The 22,657-nt window shown below is 53.0% G+C and overlaps 3 protein-coding genes across 3 annotated transcripts; 2 read left to right on the top strand and 1 right to left on the bottom strand.

Annotated features, from left to right (window-relative positions):
- Nucleotides 1–16,971: 16,971 nt before the first annotated feature.
- MIND_01143900 (uncharacterized protein) lies at nucleotides 16,972–18,449 on the bottom strand (the record flags this gene model as incomplete). The annotated part of the gene is made up of 8 exons (XM_037367974.1): nucleotides 16,972–16,990; nucleotides 17,191–17,305; nucleotides 17,352–17,429; nucleotides 17,483–17,711; nucleotides 17,763–17,828; nucleotides 17,877–18,180; nucleotides 18,230–18,261; nucleotides 18,366–18,449. The coding sequence occupies 8 exons, from the start codon at nucleotides 18,447–18,449 to the stop codon at nucleotides 16,972–16,974; spliced, it is 927 nt and encodes a 308-aa protein (XP_037215806.1).
- A 264-nt stretch (nucleotides 18,450–18,713) lies between these two features.
- On the top strand, nucleotides 18,714–19,082 carry MIND_01143800 (uncharacterized protein; the record flags this gene model as incomplete). The annotated part of the gene is made up of 1 exon (XM_037367973.1): nucleotides 18,714–19,082. One exon carries the CDS (start codon nucleotides 18,714–18,716, stop codon nucleotides 19,080–19,082), a length of 369 nt encoding a protein of 122 aa, XP_037215805.1.
- A 1,128-nt stretch (nucleotides 19,083–20,210) lies between these two features.
- MIND_01143600 (uncharacterized protein) lies at nucleotides 20,211–22,138 on the top strand (the record flags this gene model as incomplete). The annotated part of the gene is made up of 18 exons (XM_037367972.1): nucleotides 20,211–20,284; nucleotides 20,361–20,436; nucleotides 20,494–20,507; nucleotides 20,563–20,655; nucleotides 20,713–20,722; nucleotides 20,772–20,789; nucleotides 20,841–20,866; nucleotides 20,923–20,948; nucleotides 21,001–21,056; nucleotides 21,103–21,128; nucleotides 21,164–21,199; nucleotides 21,245–21,284; nucleotides 21,336–21,436; nucleotides 21,490–21,577; nucleotides 21,630–21,687; nucleotides 21,745–21,769; nucleotides 21,822–21,999; nucleotides 22,046–22,138. 18 exons carry the CDS (start codon nucleotides 20,211–20,213, stop codon nucleotides 22,136–22,138), a joined length of 1,038 nt encoding a protein of 345 aa, XP_037215804.1.
- Nucleotides 22,139–22,657: the final 519 nt, after the last annotated feature.

Here is a 22,657-nt window from a genome sequence, read left to right as displayed (position 1 = left end):
TGGGTCCACGCGTGACGACTTCGGTGTCTCGTGAGGGGTGGCGAGAGAAGGGAAACAAAAATAACGCAAGACCAGGTACTCGGGGTGATTTTTTGCAGCGCTTGGAAGACGCTCGAGGTGATTCAAAAACCCTTTGGAAGGTGGTTGATGAGATGCTTCATCCAAAGCCACATGGCCAGAAGGAGCCGTTGGTTGACTTACAGGAAATTTCAGACTCGTATCGACAACGAATGAATCCCCCAGTGGACATGGAAGCGGCGGGATTTGATGAGGAGCGATGGATGGAGATGACAGAATTGGCAAAGTCTATCCCGAGACCGTCACCATTGTCAACATTTGAGGAGTTGAATGCGAAGGTGACGATAGAGGATATGGAGGAGGTTAAAAGTCGATGGGCTGACAAAGATCCAAAAAGTGTTCCCGGAATTGATGGAGCGACTTACCTGAACCTACTGTCACTAGACAACGAGCTTCTAGTGCAGTTTCTGAATGACTGCTTAGAGAGATGCGAGGCGCCAACAGCCTTTCTCAAAACCTTACTCTCAAGCGTGCCAAAACCAGGCAAAAACCCTCATACACCAGAAGGTTATCGTGGAATTGCATTGCAAAGCTCAGTATATAAGGGTCTATCAGCAGTATTCGACGCCAAGCTATCCCGACTGGCCGACAAAGCGGGGATAATTCCCCCGATGCAAAACGGATTCCGAGCTGGATATCGCACCAACAACAACGCGTTCATTCTACGCACGCTGATTGAGAAGTCGGAAGCATCGGGGGAACCTCTGTACGTGGCATTTGTGGACATATCGAATGCATTTGCTGGTGTGAATCGAGATCAATTGTGGGTTATAATGGCAGAATTGGGCTTAACGGGCCCGTACTTTGACTTCCTGAGGATGATGTATGAGGAGATGGTGGTGGTGGTGGCCTCGGGAGGCCTAGTCTCTGAGGAGTGGAGATCGTTATGTGGGGTGTTGATGGGAGACCCGCCTTCGCCTACTCTGTGGAACATTTTTTTGTCAACTTTTCAATTGGATGTGGATCCGGACGATGCTTACCTCGCAGGAATGTTTGTGGCTTATCTAGCACAAGCGGATGACATGGTTTTGGTTTCGAGAAGTTGGCAAGGTCTGCAACGGCGTTTACGGTTGTTGGAGAAATGGTGTCGGAAAATGTTCTTACAAGCGAACGGGAGCAAATCAGCAGGAATGATCTTTGGTCGGATTCCTGTGCATCCAAATCAACGTCCCCCTGGTTGTTTGTCCTTTGGAGGATCAGACATACCTTGGGTGAGTGAGCACAAGTTTGTGGGTATAACATTTGCGACTGGAGTGCGAGACACTTTCCGCCGGCACTACGAAAACAAGGCCATTGCCGCGAGAAAGTCATACGGGGGGCGAATTGTAGGTTGTGAACATTATGTTGGTCGTGGACGATTGCCGCCGACCATTGGATGTGACCTTTATTATGCGATGGTGGACTGTCATTTGACGCATGGGTGCGATGTTATTTTGGACACTGACCCGGTTTCTTTTGAGCTGCTACAGCGAGAGAATTTGATGGCTCTCCGCGGTATCTTGGGAGTTGGGTCGCATTCCAGCTGGCCGCCTTTGTTTACGGAATTGGGTGTATATCCACTGAATGTGCGCCGTGCCGAGTTGGCTATCCGGTTCTTGAGATATTTGTTGACGTTGGAGCACTCACATTTGGCCTATAAAGCACTTTATGAGGCAGACATTTTGCGCAACAGTGGCTTCTCTTCATGGTTGGGGGATTTGGCTTATGTGTTGCGATCTTTCCCCTGGGCTATGCCTCGCCTGCGTTCGCTCCAACACCTGTCACCGTCTGTGTGCGACATGATGAGTCGGGAGCTAAGGAGAGGTTGTAAGCAATTTCTGACTGCTCAAGTGCAGGCGCGCACCTCACTGTACCTTCTGCATCATCGGCTGGAGCCCCGGGAAGATGATCCCTCTCAGTTCATGCATCTGACCCGCCGCCATTATCTGCATCGAGTGTCAAACTGGGAACATCGACGAGTGTTCATTCGGACGATTCGGTGGTTCCGAATGAAAGAAGAATGTGTCGAAGATGTGGTGAGGCGCAGGAGACTCCACAGCATGTTTTTCTGGTATGTGCAGATCCTGCGACTGTGGTGACGCGACTGGAGTTGTGGGACGCTTTGAGAGAGAATTACTCGTACAATCTGCCGGCGAGTTTAGCAGGGTTCCCAGATGAATCATGATGAGGTTTTGCGCATACTGAGGAGATTGATTTTCGACTGGGATCGAGTAATTCCGACGGCGCGATTTGTTTTCAAGGTGGCGAAGGATTGGAGATGGTTTGGTGTGACAACGACATGAACAATTTAATTTAATTTTTAGGTCAGTGGCTTAGCATCGAGTTGTGTAGTAGAGGTTTCTCTGTAGACGGGAGACAGGTCGCCTACAATTAGGTGCTAGGTCCAGTAGTTCTCCGATGGAGGCATGTACCGTATTACAAACAAACAAACAAACAAACACGTTCAGAGATGACGCTGTAGTAGGATTGATGTGGTAGCACGTGACCTATCGATACGCCACCACCTCCGTCCGCCCGACCCACTCCAACGCCAGCTCTCCGGGAAAGCCTGAATCTGAGTCTAGTTAGTCTTTTCTCCTTTCCGATCAATGACGTTCTGAAGCTGACCTCCACTCGCATAACCACAGGTGTGTGCCGACTCTTTAAGGTTAGGGCTCCCAACCGTCCCGTATACGGGGGACGGCCGTCCAATATTACGGCCGTTGCCCAGACCGGGACGGCCTTCCCCGTACCGTCAAGTGGCGCCGGCGGATCTCATACGGTACGGCACCGTATGGCCGTAACCCGTACCGTAGACGGCCGTTATATGTCAATGGTTTACCTGGAAAAAGTTGGTAAGCACGGATTATTGTCCCCATTCAGCGGATTTCCTTACGAAACTTGTTTAACTGGCTCAAATAGGTCCCAATCTTGTCCCAATTACCTAAATAAGGTGGGACGGGCGCCGGCGGCCCGTATCCGGGCTTCCCACGTCCGTCACCCGTCCCGTACAGGAAGGGACCAACACCGCCGACGGTACGGGTCCCGTACCGTAAATACGGCACCGTAGACCCGTCCATAGACGGGGACGGTTGGGAGCCCTATTTAAGGTTCAAATTGCTTGTCCAGGGCGTCAGATAACCTCTCAACAACTAGCGTAAACCCGTGCTACGCTACGGGGTATGCAGACCAAGGAGAAACTCAGATTCATAGGTAAATTTTGATACCTTACATCTTTTGTAGATACTTGGTAATATACTTGAGATTATCCACGTGTCTGTGTGAGGTTCTGGAATGGAGATGGTGAAGAGGGACCTGCCGAGGAAGAGCTGTCGTCGTCATCGCCAGCGTTACGACGCTTTCCTCCTTGGTTGTCGGAATCCAAGTCCAATGCATTGAGGCGGCGTTTGAAGCTATGACGCGCCGCTGCTTAGTGGAATAAGCAGATAACTGGACATGAGTGAGTGATTGCATACCATTGGAGTTTGGAGCCGGAGTGCCAGCAGGAGAGGCTGCTGAATGATTGGCTTGAGGAACATAGGTACCAAGGAATGTAATGTCGTCGACAGACACGCAGAATGTCTTGTCTCCAGAGCCATGGATGTCGGTCAGTGTGCCATCAATGAACACGAAACGCTTGTTGAAGGGAATAGGCTTCTTGGTGTTAGCGTAGCGCTGAGAGTCGGGAATGATCACATCTGCATTAAATGCAGACCTGGGCAAGCAAGTCAATAATCAGAGAGAGAGAGAGAGAGAGAGCAATAAGGACGCACTTTTTGACCGTAGTGTCATTCTGCGCAGCCTCTTTCCATGCCAGAGTGTATTGCTCGCCTTCGATAGTGAACCGGCCTTCATCTGCGATGATGCGTGTTGCAGGTCCACAGAGACTAACTCGGGGAGGAACATCGAAGTCAAACTTGATGTTGTCGGGATGTCCGAGTATTTTCATCTGGAACATGGTTGGTATTTGAATAGAGGAGGAGGAGGAAATAAGACTCACCGTTTTGATATCTCCAACGAAGCTATACTTGGAGCGATCCCCATAGATCTGGAGTGCGGCACCTGGCTGGGCCAGCTATTTAAGATGAGTATAGGCAAAAGCAGGTAATTGAGAGCACAAACAGTTGCGGTGATCATTGCAACTGACAGGTCACCGATGCTCTCGTCGTTGGCATTGAAGTACTGAAGCTCCCCAACGACAGGCTCGATGCGACCAGGCAAGCAGAGGAACGCCTCAAAGATGAAGGTTTTGGAGCTCCCAGGGACCTTTCGCGGATTGTCGAGCAAGCTGAACCCGTGGATGCGGAAAGTCGAGGAAGAGTTGGTAGCAGCCATTTTTGGAGTGATTGGAAGTTAGTGAGTGATTGAATGAATAGTTTCGTCGTGGGCTGGCCGTCTTTATACTCTCGAGACCTTACGGCGCCATCCGTGACTGCATTTGGGTATATGCAACCTAAGTCAAGGCGAAGTTCAACACCAACCTGGTTAAACTTATGCCGCTGCTGCTAAGAAACAGTCTGCTTCTGTTGACAGCAGTGCTCATTACACCCTATTTACCACGACAACCGGGCAAATATTCACCGAGTGCAGTCGACGTGGGTCATTTGAGCCTTGTAATAGACGCGTCTGGCGCAAGACACGTTTAAAGCGCGTCAAGTCACATCATGAATTCAAGAGTAACAAAAAGTCGAATTAATCTATTAAAACCTCTGGATACACGACGTTTATAGTTTCAGGTAAAACAGCATTATCTGGAAGCAATACCTTGATTCGCTGACTTGAAGTTGCCCGAGAGAAGGCAACATAGAGTTGTCCATGTGCAAAGACAGGAATACGGAGGTCTAGGCCCACAAACTTCACTGACTGGCCCTGTGCTTTATTGATGGTTAATCCGAAGGCGAGTCGAAGGGGGAATTGACGGCGCGAGAATTTGAATGTGAAGTCGGTCGTGTTCGTAGGAGTAAGAGAGATGCGGGGGATAAGAGCAATTTCACCATCATGATCACCTCCCATTATCCGACACTCCAATACACGCTCTGACATGCGCTGCAAAATCATGCGTGTTCCGTTGCAGAGTCCGTGAGCTGGTGCGAGGTTGCGGAGAAGAATCAGTGGACACACAGTCTTAACCAAGAGCTCGCCTGGTGGTAGACTGCTGGAGTTAAGTGAGCGAAGGAATTCGATGGGGATTGGTGCCTCGTTGTCGTCCCGTGGGCCATCAGCACCAGTCTCTTCAACTATCTGGTCTGCACTGACATATGTCCTCGGTTCGCCAGACATGGAAGCAAGAACAGTTGAGTTGATTTCGAATACGTCGGAGTTGCGGGGAGCAAGAATCATACGATTAAGAAAGAACTCGGGTGGTGGAGGAGGATTACTGGAAATGCCAGGGTAGATGAATTCGATAAGACTGGTGCAGCTATCACATTGCATTCCTGGACGAAGAGAAACGTTGTTGTCAGCAGCCAAACCTCGACCATGACCAATATCCAGAAGCCATGTTGCAAACTCCCGCTCGTCTTGGCCTTCCGAAGCTAGTCGCATATTCTGGTGCAAACGAAGAACCTGGATATGATTCCATAGTGCCGAACGCCGAACACAAGCGAGCACAACCATCTCCCGAGAGCCTTTAACAACAACAGGAAGGGTTTGCTGCCAATCACCTCCCAGAACCGTCGGTATGCCACCAAAAGGCTTGTCGATGCCCATAATATCTCGTAGTGTGCGATCGACAGCCTCAACTGCATGCCGGTTTTGCCCGCTAATCTCGTCCCCATATAATAAGCGCAACTCGTCGCATTAGATCTGCCCGCTGGCTATTCTTTGTGAAGTTGCAAAATGAGCCGTCAAAAAGACCATCAATGGGAATCTTGAAGACCGAATGAGCAGTCCGACCACCTGGCATGAGCAGTGCGGCAATACCAGAGGAGGCGATGCAAAGGACAATTCGAGCCTCTGCTCGGAGAGCATAACAGAGAGTCTTATAGACATATGTTTTGCCAGTCCCGCCTGGCCCATTGAGGGAAAAGATCTCTCCTGATGTACCCCGAACGGCATGGGTGATACGGTCAAAAGCATTGCGCTGCTCGGCATTGAGTTGCGGTATCTGCGCTTCAGCAAGACGTTGCTGCTCGTCTATGTTATAGTCGAGTTGTTCCGCAATGAGTGGGTTTGTGTTGTTGGACTCGGTTGCTCAGTCAATTTGAGGCTGTGGCATGCTTGGCCAGTCGTTCAGTGATTTTCCTAAGTCCTTTAGCAGCTGGTCCAACAGGTAGAGGCCATAGTCGTAGGCATCGTCCTGGGTTGATATACGGCCCATGCGCTGAAGTCGTCGCAGCAAGTCGTCGCAGATATGTGTTCGAAAATCAGTCCAAAGAACCTCAGGTTGAGTCGGCGAGCAAAACACCAGAATAGTTGAAAAAAGCTGACGCAGTCGTTGGCCTGTCTGCATTTCCGACGCCTCCTCAAGGCACTGGCGCCATTCCCCATCGTCTTCAAGAAGGCCACGGGCCAAACATGCTCGAAGGAAGTCGGGATAGACAGTTCCATTATAGGTGCGAAGGTCTTTGAAAAGAGACGGGACCCTTAACAACCGTGAGGAGAGTGCGAAGATAAAACCGCTCGCCAGCATTGGGTGGTACAAAAAACATCCGGCCAAGCGCAAAACCCTTCTTCCGTATCACCCATTGTTTCCCATTTTTGTCGCTCTTCCATGTGAAGTGTTGCGGAAACTCTTGGTAGGTGTATCGGCGCGCAAGCACACCCAAAGCACCCGGATTAGCGTTGGCTGAAAAGAAGGCTGTGAGACTTGTCTGCTCCCCAGATGCCCGCTCAAGGACTTCAGTCGGGTTTTCCGAAGGGGTCAAAGCGCACCAAATGTTGACCAGGCAAATGAACCTGTATTTGGTAGATTAGATAGAGAGAAGCACAAACAATAGAAGACATACCTGAAGGCGTACAACATTCGGAATTTGCTCAAACATATCATAGTGGAATGTACGCCAGGCAGCCTCTGCAGCAGAGATGTATCTCCCCCTCAATCCAACGTGTCACCTAGTCCTGCCGATTCGCCACCTGCAGCCCAGCCTTATCACTCCCTTTCTGAATATACTTGAATGCATATTTGAAAGAACCCAATGAAACAGCACACTCGACATTGATATGACAGTCGTATTTAGCGGACAGAAATGGACAGTATGGCACGATCCACCCATTTTCCATCATCGTATCCCGTACCTCGAATGCTCTTCCATCGTCTGGGCGAAAGTACCTGGGATAGCCATTGTCGTCCATTGATGTTCGGTCGGTGAAAGGTTTCGGGAAGTTCTTGGTACAGCGACCACCCTCCATGCAAGGCGCCTTTGGGTTTGCGAGTCCACATGGCCCATGTACCATACACTTCTTCACCGTCTCGAACAACAACGGCTCCTTCTCCGGGTCAGGCCAGTATGCACGGATTGCGGAATCGATGTCCTCTGGAGTAAGAAACTTCTCTCCGGGTTGAAGAAAGAGAAGGAGGTGCATGTGAGGAAGACCCCGCTTCTGGAATTCAATGGCGTAGACAAATGCAACTGCAACCCCAAAGATGTTGTTCTTGTAGATTGTTGAACCTGTACTCAGTGAGCTTCTGAGCTTGCTCACAGTTCGGGAGAAGAACGTGTCATTACCTGTACTCAGTGAGCTTCTGAGCTCGCTGTCGCACAGTGAGAATACATAAGATACATGAGAACGCGTTGCACATACCTCACAGTTCGGGAGAAGAACGTGTGAGGCTGTGCAACGGATCGAGCTATTCTACGCGTCTGAGTCCGTCGCTCCGATCCGCGGATCAACACACCCCCCGACGGAGGAAAGCGGCAACCACCACCCCCCATGAGAGCACCCCCCGACACCTTACTCCACCACCCCCAGTGACAATCGGTGACGTTCGAAGTCGGGTCTGGCCAGGGACTTCGTGAGAGTGTCGGCAACATTGTTGAATGTAGACACACGGGGTAGGGCAACCTTGCCCTTCTCTACAACGTCGTTGATGTACTTGTATCGGACGTCAATGGCCTTCGCACGGCTGTGGAACCGTTGATCCAGGGCTATCTTGCGAGCCGCGTCGTTGTCGCCTCGTATCGGGGTCGGTCCGGTGGAGGCCTCGTTCAAGCCGGTTAGCAGGCTTCTTAGCCAGCAGGCCTCATGGGCTGCCTCCGCCGATGCAACATACTCTGATTCCATTGAAGAGCCCGCAACCAGCTTTTGTTTCCTCGACGACCAGGAGATCATGCCCGAGCCCAGCTGGAAAGCATATCCCATGACCGACTTGCGTGTGTCCGGATCGTTGGCATAGTCTGCGTCGGAGTACCCTGACAGACGAACCTCGGGACCGCCAAGCTGAAGTCGGTAGGTGCGAGTGGATTTCAGGTACTTGACGATGCGTACTGCCGCGAGCCAGTGCGATTCACGGTAACAGTCGAGGAAGCGGGCCAAGTGGCTGACAGCGAAGGCGACATCAGGACGCGTCCCCATCGCGACGTACATGAGGCTGCCGACCAGGGAGCGATACGGGAGTTTGGCGAGACGCTTGGCTTCCTCTGTTGTCGGGGGAGACTCCGGGCGTACAAGACATAGCTTCGGTTCCATCGGTGTATACACCGGGTGGGCATCAGTCTGGCCATACTGCGCGACAATCCTGTCGATCAGGGCCGTCTGGGAAATGCTAATCATCCTCCGTTCTGGGTCACGCACGATGGCGATTCCCAAGCAGAATGACGCAGATCCCAGATCAGAGATGGACCACTTGGAGCGGAGTTCGGTCTTGAACAAGTCGTTCGCGCCTGGAGTCATCGCCGCAGAGAGCATGACTACGACGATGGTGATGTCGTCCCCGCGCTTGCGGTAGTACACACACCATTCGCATCGCAGCCGAGTGAACCCCCAAGACACCATCGCCTCATTGAACGTGCGATTCCACCAGCGACCGGCTTGGTGCAGCCCATAAACGCTCTTCTTCAGCCGCATGAGCCACTTCTCTTTCCCAGGTTCCTCGTGATCCTTCGGCTGTCGACAGTATTGTTGTTCATCGTCTGGTAGCGGTGCGTTAAGGAACGCCGTCTTGACATCGATTTGTTGGAGGTCCATGCCGCGCGCGCTGCCGCCAGGTGGAGAACCGCGCGGAACGATTCCAGACGGGCGGTCGGGGATGTTGTATCGGTATAATCACGGCCGAACACTTGTCTGCTGCCAAGTATACAGTATCGTACTTTGTGCCTCACAACCACGTTCTGCATGTTGCGTTTGCGCAGGTAAGTCGGCCATAGGTCAAGGACGGTCTTCCCGTGTGGAACCGTGCCGGGCGGAATCAGATCGTATACGTCGAGGCTCTTCCACGACCCTAGCTCCTCCACCTCCCCGGCTCGCCAGAGGTCTGCATCTACATCTGCCATAGCTTCCTTCCGCGACTTCGGGTCGTTGGGGAACTCCAGATTTATGGGTGCACTGTCCGCAGCCGCGTTGAGCGCCTCAAGCATGGCTGCTTCGGTACTGTCGTCGTCCTCTGGGGTCGACTTGATGATTGCCTCGCGCTCCAGGACTAGCTCGAGGTCCTCGTCAATGGTCTCCGGAACAGCTTCAGCCGCGTGGGCACGGTTGCCTGTGTCTGCGAGGCGAGGGGAGCGACGGGGTCCTGCAGTCTCGGACTGCAGCCCGGACAGTAGTAGGTCGGGTGTCGGCACTCCAGTAGTGTCTGATGGTAACTCCGAGGTCGAGAGCTGTTGGCGGGTACATGCCTCGTCGTCTGGCACCGCCGGGGTCGTGGAAGGCTCTTCGTTGGAGAGTTCGACCAAGCGGCGTCGCATAATATCGCGGTTGAGCTTCAGAGGGATAGTCTGAGAGGTTTCGATAAACCTCACGTGGATCGAATCATAGATTTTGCCGGTTGAGTGTTCCCAACACCGGTAGGATTTGGATCGTGGAGTGTATCCAATCAGCACGCATTCCAGCGAGCGAGCAAAGAGTTTAGGGTTATGACCAGGGATCAGCACAAACGCCCTGCAGCCTATCTCTCGTAGGTGGGAGAGGTCCGGCTTACGCAGGTGATAGCATTCATAAGGCGTTCGGCCGCCTTGTGAACGGGAAGGGGTGCGAGCATGCAAATATGCTGCCGTGACGTAGAACTCGTCCCAGAGATTGGGCGGAGCTCCGCAGGCAATGCGCATGGTACGGGCCTTATTGTGGATTGTCTCGTGGTAACGCTCGACTTTCCCATTCTGCACTGACGTCTCCCGTGACGTGAAGCGTATCTGGGTCCCGCGGGCAGCGCACCAGTCGCCGAACTCTGCGCTCTTCAGCTCGCCGTTGTCCATGTTGATCTCCACCAGCTTCTCCCCAGTCTCTGCTTCGACAGCTAAGATCCAAAGTTGCATGTATTTGCAAGCGCTGGACTTCGAGGGGAGGGGGATGCACCACCCAAGCGAAGTAGTGTCGTCTACGATATCCATCACATACTCGTTCCCGCTGCGCGATCGAACACTAAACGGCCCACTCAAGTCCACGAACACCTTCCGCAATCTCTTAACCGACTTGTCTCCCTCCCTCTCCTTCGGTATGGAAGCGCGAACCTGTTTACCAAGCAGACAGGCGTCACAAGGAGTCGCTGCATGAGAGGGGATGAGGTCCATACCGGTAGCGCCTCCAGATTGGAAGAGGTCGACGCAAGCTTGAGGGTGAGCGTGTCCGAGACGACGGTGCCAAGAGTCCACATCGCGCATGGTAGCCGGCGCAGCGAAAGGCGACAATGGGACCGCAAGACGGCAGTCGAGGCGATAGAGGTTGCGTGATTTGTCGATCTTGCCTGTGCAAACCAGCGTGCCGTCCGGGCCCGTGATCCAGACACGTTCGGCATCGAAATGGCAAGAGAGAGTAAGATCTTTGCACAGGCGGCTAACGGAGATGAGGCGGACTGATGCATTTGGCACATAGAGGACGTTAGAGATGGTGAATCTATCGGTGGCGATGGAGCCGATCCCGACTGCGTCTATCGACGTGCCCTGGAAACCCTTTATGCTGTGGGGAGCAATTGGCTGGAGATCGATGAAGTCGTCCTTGTGCGGCGAAATGTGGACGTTGGCTCCGGTGTCTGGAAAGATGACAAAAGACTCGCAGGTCGCCGCATTGGCCTCGGCGGCGGTCCAGTCCACCGGGGCGAAGGCGTCTGCTAGTACAGCGTGAGTCTCCGCCATGTAGTGTGGGTCGAACTTCGCCGGCAAGGTATCAGTCTGCAGGTTGATAAAGTTCGCCGCAGGTGCAGTTTGTTGGACTGGGGGCGGAGTCATGGTCGGAGCTGGCCAAACGTAGTAGTCCATCCCCGCTACTGTCAAGTAGGCCTTGCCGCCCGCGTCGCGTTTGAATAAATTGGAAGATTGCCCCGCCTTCGGTTGTCCCGTGTTTGCGCGTCCCGACCCGGGTCCTTTCTTCTTCGCCGCCTCCCTGGCCGTCCGTGCTTCGGCGACCGTCTTCCCAGCCATACCGCCGCCCTCCGCCACGCAGTATTCCGACGTGTGGGTCTCCCGGCTTGTGCATGCCCTGACCGTGCATATGTCTCGGCGGGATCCACCCCCCGTGGCGGCAAAGGCAAGTGTGGAAGGGGTAGGCGTAGTAGTCTTGTCGACGATGGCCTTCTCAACGTCCTCGGCAGAGAGTGACGGACGAGCCAGGAGTCCATTGACCAGATCACCATGGTTGGCCGAGAGAGCGCCAACGAGGAGGGCAGTCAGGAAGCTCTCAGCCGTGGGCGCGCCTCCCGCCCAAATCACCTTGTTCCACGCCTTCAACTATTATTATTATTATTATTATAAAGGCATATGGACCCAAATCTGGGTACCGCCAAACTCAAGAGGCTGACGAGGGTGAGCTGTAAGCTCCAGGGCATTACGTCGACCCCCTACCCGCGCTCATGAGCCTTACAAAACATCACTACACAACCAACCGCTCAGGCCAACGAGCTATCGGCGCAACACAGCATCAGCGTCGTGAAGCGGCTGGCCCTCGGAGGGCAGGACCACTGGATAAAACCCCCGTGAAAAACCCCATGGGAAAAAACACGGTAGGACACAGGCGGGGTCCCCCCCTCCTGCGTGTAAATCCCCAGGATCCACCGTTGTCCACCTGCGCCGGCCCGAAACTGGCAGTCATGCAGCTCCAAACAAAAACAAAACAAAACACACCACCACCCCCCTGCCTCAGTCACCACGCTCCCCCACAGAATTCTCCCCCTCGCTCGAGGTACCCTCGTCGTCACTCTGCTCGTCGTCAGACAGCGGCGCTAGCTCGGAGGCCATCGATGGCAGTTTGCGACCGAACCAACTCCAGGCTTTGCAAACCCGATAGACAAAACGTGCCATTGGCACCACCGTCTCCCACGCAAAGATCAATACGCGGAGTTGTCGCTCCGCCTCTGCCCGTGACGTAGGCTCGCTTGCCAGTGTTACGCCAAATCGCTGCCTCAGCTCCTCTCGCAACTCCACGCGCAATTCCACCACATCGCGGGCCCTACACTGCAGGAACACATGGCCTGGTGTTTCCAGATCTTCCCCACACTTGCGGCACGTCACCGAAGCCGGAACGTGAGACGCGGGGTCTGGAGTGTAGACCCCGGAAGTGGAAAGAGCCGCAAAGTAGACGGGTCAGCGCAAGGCGATGGTTTGTGTGCGCCACGCGCGTGAGATAGTGCCGTCGGCACAGGGGGACCGTCTTCAGCGCTCCGTCCTTCGAGGGTTCCATACGTCCATGCAGCAAGGGAAGGGAGACCCGAGAGTTAATTTCGGAGTGGATCCACCAACGCGCGCGGCTGCGCAGCTTCTTGATCAGCTCATCACAGCCAGTGGTCGACAGGTTACCCAGAGAAGGGAGATGCGGGCAGTCGAATGGCAACTGCTGTAAGACGCGGGCTAAATCCCCTGTCCACGACGGATTTCCCCTTCGTCGCAGGTGATCCGCCACCACCAGAGCTTTGCGCGCGAGATGTGCCTCCGGCAGCGAAACTAAGTAGCGCAAGTAACGTATGGCCAGTTCGGCCCGGCGAACCCGTAATGGATATATCCCAAGCTCCGAGTATAATTGAGGTATGCCCGAACGTGCACCCACGCCCAGTATGCGACGCAGAAATGCGCGATTGAGATCGTCGAGCCAAGCAAAGGACACATTGTCCACATCGAGCATCACGTCACACCCGTGAGTGAGATGAGGGTCCACCAGCGCGTAATAAAGCTGCGAGGCGACATCGGGAGGCATTCGACTCTTGCAAATCCCATTGACGATCCCAATGCAAAGGACCCGAACTCGATACCGGAAGCCAAAGCCTCAATATATTGGCCACAATGGCTAATCGCTATATTCGAGGAACTAGAATCATTACGGGCGAAAGGTGTTTACGTCGAGGTGGAGGAAGTGCCGCTGGGACGCAAACCCGTCGCTTGCAAGTGGGTGTTGCACATCAAGCGAGACCGAGATGGTCGCATATCCCGGTTCAAGGCACGACTAGTTGCAAAGGGATTCACTCAAATCCCGGGCCAAGACTACACTTACACGTTCGCTCCCGTCGCGAGATGGGAATCCATCCGATTCGTCCTCACTCTCGCAGCTGCACACGATATGACCCTGCGGCAAGTCGACGTCAAAACGGCCTTCTTGAACGGACCGCTCGACGAAGAAATATATATGCGGAAGCCTGAGATTGCAGGCCCGGGGTTTTGGCGACTACTCAAAGGCTTGTATGGATTGAAACAGGCTGGGAGACAATGGTATCTCGAATTGAACGCAAGACTCGAACTCATAGGTTTTAAACGCGTCGAGTCCGACTGGAGCGTTTACGTGAGGAAGACTGACAACAACCTCAGCATCATAACGACCAGCGTGGACGATATGCTAATCGCTAGCTCCTCCCAAACCCCGACAATGGCGAACCGAAGCTCCATCTGGGATGCTCAGTCGAGCGAGACCGAGACAACCGCACCATTCGCTTACACCAGAAAGCCTTCACAGAATCGATCCTTCGCGACTTCAAATTTGATAAAAGCAACTCAGTGCAAACCCCAATGGACCCAAGCACGAGATTGGCACCGGCTACTAGTACCGATGCGGAGGTCCAGAAGGCGAAAGACTTTCCGTACGCTGCTATAGTTGGGCGGTGTATGTATCTGTCCACGTGCACACGACCCGACATCTCGTATACGGTGCGGGAATTGGCACGGTTCATGGTGAAGTACGGGCCTGCACATGTGGCAGCGGCGAAGCACTTGTTGCGGTACCTGCGAGGAACAGCAAGCCATGGGATACTACTCGGGGGAAAGAATTTCGCAGAACCCACAGTCACAGCACTGAGCGACTCAGATTGGGGAATGGGGAACGATAGGAAATCGATATCGGGCTTTGTCATCCTGGTAAACGATTCACCAGTATCGTGGAGCTCAAAGCAACAGGCCGTGGTGGCTTTATCGTCTTGCGAAGCTGAATACCTCGCAACGACTCATTGCGCGAAAGATGTCTTATGGTTCCGAAACATTATGAACGAGCTCGGCTTCCCACAACAACAACCCACATCTATCTTTTGCGACAATCAAGGAACAGTTGCTTGCACCCACAATCCACATTCACACTCAAAAATGAAACACATCTCTATCCGAGAACATTTCATCCGCGACTGCGTGCTGAACCGCCTCGTCGATGTTATGCATGTAGCGGGTAACGGCACGGGGCCCATAACCTGTGAGTCGCAGATAATATATTGGTCTGGTTCAGCGAGAGAAGGGTTGGATATAAGTACATGAAGTCAAGGTGAGAAAGGGGGTCATACCTGGTTCAGCGAGAGAAGGGTTGGAAGCCCCTCTCGCTGACCAGGTTCCAGTAGCGGTGATATCAATATGAAGATAAGATAATATTAAGAGATAGTCGGATGAGCCGCGTCACTCTCCGACATCAACTGTTCCGTCGTCTTCTCGAAAGACTTGGTGTCCGCGGAGTACGACACCTCGAACGCGGCTTTCAGGGCCTTGACCTGATTGAGTGGCCCGCGGTGGACGTGACGGACGCGCAGTGCTTGCCAGACCGCCGACGCCAACTCGTGCATCTCGACTGCGTCACGTTCGGTGCTGGATAGGACCGAGAGGAGGAAGGAGCGGACAACTGTGTTGTTGTCCGTCCATGTCGTGACCGCCGCGGGGTTGAGCATGTCCGGTAGATGGTTGGGATCGAGAAAACGTGTAGCCCCAGCGTGCAAACCTAGGTTGCGCTCAACACGGCCCGACCAAGCCGCCCAGTTGCCTTTGGCAAGGGAGAGAAAGTCGTCATCGGACCAGTTGGTTATGGTGCTTGAGAACGGGCGGGCGAGGGCTGGAGAACGGTGGCGGGGTGCGCAGACCACGCGCGAGTTTCGCCATCGGCGAGTCGGCGTCGTACGCGTCAAGAAAAGGGTTCGAGGGGCGGGAGAACATGGTATCGCAAGTGGCGAGGTGCAGCGAGAGCGGCGAGAAGGTTCGACGGGCGAGGAAGTGTCGTTGGGTACAGGTGTCGAGCGTCTTCAAACGCTTTGGCCCATAACCTGTTGAACCTGTACTCAGTGAGCTTCTGAGCTCGCTCACAGTTCGGGAGAAGAACGTGTCATTACCTGTACTCAGTGAGCTTCTGAGCTCGCTGTCGCACAGTGAGAATACATAAGATACATGAGAACGCGTTGCACATACCTCACAGTTCGGGAGAAGAACGTGTGAGGCTGTGCAACGGATCGAGCTATTCTACGCGTCTGAGTCCGTCGCTCCGATCCGCGGATCAACATAGATGTCGTTAACAATTGCGGTTTTCTTCATATGAAAAACGCGAGCAATTAGGTCTGGCCGGTCGGATGAATGCTGCCCATCGAGCAACTCGCGTTTGATCTCGGGCCAGTCGGGATTCGTTGTAACCGTGATGAAAAGGTCGACTGAACGATAATATCGTGCCAGAGCCATGGAATCTTGGAAGCGTTGTCCTCGATCTCGTGGCCCTCCAGTATATGTCGAGGGCAACACAGTCCGAGTGCCCAGTGAGTTAAGGTCCAAACTTTCATCGCCCTCTTCAATAGCATCCGCCAGTCCCCGATACAGCTCCGCCCGTATTTGTCCCTGATTTCGCCGAACCCACTGCAAGCGATTCTGGTCCGCAGAAGCCCACATGTCCACCATATATCGTTGAAGAAGTCGTCCACCTTGTAATAATGTTGTTGCCTCGCCATGTCTTTGGTGGAGTCGATAAGACACATATTTTGTCTGAGTAACACGTTGAGGAGTGTCGTTCCCGGTATCATTCAAACGCAGCTCCGGATCCCAGCCATCTTCGCCATATGGAAAGAGAAGGACGTAATAAAGAGGTGTATATGCAGGGTGGATGTCGCTAATCCGCATCAGAGGCCCATTGCGCCGCCGGAGGACAATATCGCGTGGTTGAGGGTTGTCCTGTTCTGGAATCACGACCGCAACCTCATCAGCTGTTGGAAGATTCCCGCGCCGAACGTGAACCCCAGAGGCAACCCGCAGTCGAACAGATATATCGTCGCTTGGCTCGGTGGTGAGGATGTCCTTGGCATGGATGAATAGCCTAGCATATCGGTGGTGTTCATTGATAATGCGTTGCAGCACCTCCATGGTTTCGCGCCGGAGTTTGGTGTTATTGTGCATCCGATGGTCCAATGCCGCCCGAGGGTCGTAGAAATAGAGCTGGGCATATGCTGGGGTTTGCCCGATGGGAGGAAGGAGAGAGCCGATACGATGGCAAAGTTCTCCGTGAATACGGAAAACATGTGGGCCCCCACCATTATTGTTGAGGCTGTGGTCAATCTTGACACCAAGCGAGGTAAATGAAAGCGCAATGTTATATTGCGCAATGTTTGTCCGGAATTCGTTAGCGGCAGGACCCCTTCCTGAGAGAAGGTTTTTGAGCTCGACGGGAGGCTCTTGTAAGACCTCGAGTGACAGCTTTCCACGTTGGCAGCATGCACCAAACCGCGGATTGCGCTGGGAAGAGTCCGAGCGCTTTTCAGCCATCCAATGCCAAGCACCACAATCCGGACACTTGACATCCATACGACCAAGATCGTGACGTGCGCTGGGCTCAAGATACGGTTGGCGAGCGGGTGCGACAGTCACATGGCGGCGAGGTCGAGAGGGTTGAATAGGTGGAGCGCTGAGAGGTAATTGGGAAGTGGACGCCTCGCAAGAGTTAATATTAGAATGAACTGTAAAGAATGAAGTCAATAAATCAATGTCTATGTCGTAGCCTACCGATTTGAGTCGTAGGTGGTGTCAACAGCTGGTTTTGTGCTGGGGACAGCTGTCGAAGAAGGGGAAACAGTCGAAGAGCTATAAAACATTCTCAGAACAAAGATGAGGGAAGAGGATATTCGGGGCCCTACGTGGATGTTCATTTATTTCGGAACGCTGCACTATATGTTGCTCATGTGCTTGGTCCTCCCGTTCTTGCTGCTCGTGTTGCCGCTGCTCTCGTTCCCGCTGCTCTCGTTCCCGCTGCTCTCGTTCCCGCGCTCGTCGTCTTTGTTGACCGAGCGAGTACATATTAACCCGTTCTTGCTGAGTTTCTCGTGGTGTCGGCAATACCGATGATGGTGGAGTTGGAAGTAAAAGCTAATAACACTGATAAGTCTGTTCAAATGTAAAGAGCAGAAAAAAACTTACTCGAACGGAGCGTATACCAGAAGTAGCTGGGATTGACGGTTGAGCTGGAGGGGGCGGCAAGATCAGCTGAAAAAGCCAGTTAGTATTTTTGAAGGGTGAAGATGAGACACTTGCATTAACCCGGCGCCGACGTGGAGCGGGAGTTGGAGAGGGAGACCTGTTCTCCTTCGAAGCAGCAGCAGTCGGAACCCTTCTGTGGCGTCGGCTTGGTGTTTCTTGCTGCTGGAAAGCAAGCTCGCGGTTCTTCTCTCGTTGTGTTGCCCTTTCATCCTCCACAGCATCCGTGAAATTCGAACGGTCTTGAACAGGCCCAAAATTCCGATAGGGTGAGATGTATGGTGGCGAGTTTGCATGGTTACGTCGTTGGCGGATACTTCGCGGGCTTCGATGCAACAGGGAAGAGCTTGGAGAAGGCAGCCTGTGTAGAAGTCAGGTAATGCAATGGGAATAGTGCAGGAGCCACGCACATAGAAGTTGAGAGAGGTCTTGTTCCGTGACTCTACTCTTCCAAATGTTGATGCTTGCATATCACTCCATAGTTGAAGCACACAAAGGGAGGTGGGAAAAGAGGTGGTATTCTTCCATAGAGCTCTACAAGTTTACAGTGTGTATCGACAGTTGTTGTGTGGTCCAGAAATCTGGTAGTCGTGGAGTCTGGGAGTCGTGGTAGTCGTGGAGTCTGGTCATCGTAGTCATTGGGTAGTCATGTGATACTGTGAAGATTTCGGGGTCCTCGAGGTGTTGTCGTGGTGAGACCTGAAGCTTGGGAGGGATTGCGCGAGGAACGCGAAGGCGAGGAGAGCAAAACTGTCTTTTGATGTCAGCGATCTCATTGGCTGATCACTCAAGATGTCACGGAAAGTGACACCGAACTCTTTTGTATAATAGATCTCCACTTCTCGGTTTCTTCATTCGAAGATTCACTTCTCTTCTGCCGCTTCGACTGCCCATATGCTCGCCCAACCCCTTGAGCCACCAAGGCGCCCGTTTCTTGACTCTGGAGGGTCCAATTCAAGTCGGAGCAGCTCTCCTGGGGGTGCATTCGGCGGCAGCACAGTCTCGCTGCATGTCAACTACGTTCCAAGCAAGTTTGCTGCCCCCGCGGTCCGGAACAGGAGGAGCGGTATTTTCAAGCGTGGAGGGGGCATAGACGCGTTTCGAGCAGGCGAGTCGCGTATACCGGGAGCAAACGACGACAGCTATGACGGCGTAGAACTGGGCAGGAAGGGAAAGAAGGGCGCCAAGTGGAATCGGTTCAAGTGTTCTCCAACTCCGTGGTATGTGACTTCGGGACAACATGGGAGCTATCTGATACCCTAAACTAGTACACTTGCCTTGCTTTAGCGTCATGACATGATTACGGCCTGGCTGAATGTGTGGGACAACGCCGATGTTGTACGCGTTGGAAACCGACCAGAGCTTATCCTGACCACACTGGCTGCTGCTGTAGCGGTCCTCACCGCAGTTATTGGCTGGGCTGGCATCGTGCTGAACAACCGGGTGAGTCCGCTGTCTCTCTCACGCTCGTTTCGGTCTTACACAAGCAAGGGCTTTCTGGCGGTCTACACATTCATGCTGTGGATCGCTTTCGCATTCCTTGTCCTCCCCGGCTATCTCACGTTCAAGAAACACACCTTCAACCTCGAGGGCAAGGTCAACAAGCAATGGTCAACCGGGCTCGGGGCCCTCGGTCGTCTGCGCATTCAAAACCAGCTCAAATGCTGTGGTTATTTCAGTCCCTACGTCGAAGCAACGCTCAGCCAGACGTGTTGCTCCCGCAGCATTCTCCCTGGCTGCAAGAAGAAGTATTGATTCTTTGAGAAAGACCTGCTCCATCGCTGGTTCGTCGTCATATTCTCATTCGTCCCAGTCAACATCGGCGCCATCCTCGCCGGCCTGCTTTGCTCAAACCACATCACATACCGCTTCGGGAAAGGTACGCTGGTTCTGTCTCTCGTTGTCGTGCTGAAGTTGTCTGTGTAGGGATGATGCCCAAGGCGTATCGACTGTCGGAAAGGAGCATGGCGGTGATAGCAGGAGCCTATGCCCAGTAAGTGGTGTCCTTTACGCGTCTACTCTACTCTCTCAATCTTCTATCAAGGCAACTCGCAGATCAATACGGGCCAGACATAGCCGAAGAGGTCATGGCGCGCTCGTATACCAACTTGAATGTTTCGCCTTCGGGGTCAGACAACGGTAAATGAAGTAGAAACGCACTTGTACATTAGGTATCATAGACACCACGGACAAACTCATCATCTTCCATTTTCGCGATACGATTGACAAGCGATTTCAGGGTCTTTTTTTTGACTTTGCCTTTCGTGTCACTTACGGTTCGTGACAGTCATGCGTAACCAGAATAGCGCTCGAAGAAAGGTTCCGATCGCGAGGCCCCATATCAGGCAATCCGACCCTTAAATTCTAACCCCACCTTCATTCGCCTCGAGCATGTCCATCCGAGTTGTTGTCGACCTCTACTCGACCTATGGGCCTTGGTTCATCTCTCTCCTCCTCGAAACAGTGTGAGCACTACTCTGACTCAGGCTGAACCGTGTTCAAGTTCACGTTTACGTCGAAGTTGCTGACCGTGGATTACAGGCTCTATGGGATCGGGCTGCTGCAAACGTGGCTGTATTTCCAGTGGTGGAACGACGGCTGGGAGATTCGCGGTGCTGTGCGTCACCGCTGCCACTTTTTCCTTTGTTGTTTGCCGCTCACACGAGTGTTGCAGGTGCTACTTGTGTTGTGCGTTCCACCGCTCCATTCGTGGCCCACAGAGCTGAGGGTGCGCTGCCTATAGCTTTTTCGAGACTGTTCAGGTCATATTCTTCTGGGCGTCGAGCTTCGAGCGCTACGTGATGCGCTTTGGGCGGGTTCAACCGGATTTGATGTGGTGAGGCGCTTTCCACCCATTTGTAGCCAACAGTGGATTGAGTTTGGGGCTCCCCAGGACGGATTCGGTGCGTAAACATCCTCGTTTACGACGCTGACCTCTGAAGCGCGCGTCAGGTCCAACTTTTAGCCAACGTGAGCGTCGCGTCAGAATATCAGCATCATTTGATCGGATCATCTTCGCAGTATCTCTCAGCCTTTACGGTCCAATTGTTCGTCCTTCCACTGGCACCCCTGTGGTATAAGCCCTTACTAACTGCTCATGCAGATACTTTGCAAGTCGAATCTGGCATCGTTCGTCGTCTTCCAGAGTCAGCCTAGCAATTGAACTAAATGAACTGGACAGTCACACGTGATGGGGTTCGGTTTCACAGTGTTTCTCGGTGGGGGATCTACTTCATAGTGAGCCACATAGGATCACCCCCATCTTCACCTCATTCGTTGCCAGATATTCCTCGCTTTCACACAAAATGGGTACGGCTTACCTCCGATACAAGCCGTTTGCTGAGCTCGGCAGCTGCCGGCACTGTGCAAACCGCTTGGACGTGAGCATCGCCGTACATCCCTCACACTCTCTAACCTCGCCGAAGTTACATCATCCGTCACTTCGCTGAACTCGACCGGACAAAAGTGCGCTCGCCGACTCAGCCTCCACTCTGACAACTCGGACTAACCCCACAGGCTACCACCACCCTGCAGACTGCCGCCTCCCTGGTGTGCGACATGTCCATCACGGTCTACCTGTGCATCTTCCTGCGCCGGCATCAAAGCGGCATGCCTCGGTGACACCCGGATCACACGCACATCAGATTTTCTTGATTGATCGTATTTCCAGCACTCGACGGCTCCTCAAGGCCGTCATGATCAACGCGGTCAATCGCGGAATGCTCACCTCCCTCACCTCTGCCGGTACGATGATTTTGGTAAGTTCACTCAGCTGAGCCATGCCTGATTCTATTCTGATTTCCGACACAGTTCGTTGTGTTCCCTAACACCTTTTGGTTCTTCTTGACGCTGGCCCCAAACAGCAAACGTACGTGGCTTCCGCGTCTACTTATCTTTCCAGCCCTACGCTTCTCACTGCCGTCAGTCTACATGAATAGCATGCTCGCGACGTCAGTGCTACTTTTATCATTATTGGTTAGCTAACCGCCATCGTCTCATCAGCCTCAACATGCGCGACCACTTCCGCAAAAAGCTGTTTGGGCCGGCGGGTCATGAGCCCGACACAGTCAACCTCCACGAGTTCCCGTTTTCTCCTGGCAGTCGCCGCATCTCAGTGACCGTCTCTGCCGTCGAGTTTGTCCATCCACCTCCTGGTTGCGCCATCACTAGTACTGCAACCGTGAGAGCTCTTGCAACGGAGGCTCTTCCACTAACCTCGTGAGCAGGGGCCGACGCTATCAGTGCCGAACAAAACCCAGACGATGTCTTGCCATTCAAGCTGCTCTACGTCTGATAGTGGTATGGAAGTTGCTGTCTAATTGGAGTCTCTGTGTGTCTGTGTGAATTGATATGTGCTTGCCGCTGAATCTGTAGCTATACTAGTAGTACGAGTACCTCTGAACCCCTGTAACAATGCTGCTTGTCCTTCTTGTCCATGTTGGTTAGTCTAATTCAGCTCTTGTCTATCCGAATTCGCTTAGTGTCCCGCTCTTCGTCTTCTATCGTCTCCGGTGGAATCCCGAACCCAAACAACAGGCTGCCGGTCCCTATACAGGCGTATACGGGGTTTTTTTTAAAAAGATCCCTTGTAATTAGAATATTAACATTTTTAAAAAACATCAGTGATTTACAAGTCTTCCCCTCATTTTAATAAAATCCACGCTGTCAAACTCTGTATCTTTCTTGGCACCTTGGCATCAACAATTTTTTTCATCTTTTTTAGCCTTTCCCCTACTCAGTATTTTCCCCATACTTAAGGAATTTTCCACACGTCAGGTCTGGGGCCTTATAGCTACCACACTGCCCACCCTGACAAGGCTTTTCAACCTTTTAAACCT

The sequence above is a fragment of the Mycena indigotica genome, assembly GCF_014461135.1.
Source record: "Mycena indigotica strain 171206Taipei chromosome Unknown Mind.scaff0010, whole genome shotgun sequence".
NCBI classification, from domain to species: domain Eukaryota; kingdom Fungi; phylum Basidiomycota; class Agaricomycetes; order Agaricales; family Mycenaceae; genus Mycena; species Mycena indigotica.
This window is presented reverse-complemented; position numbering and strand designations above follow the sequence as displayed.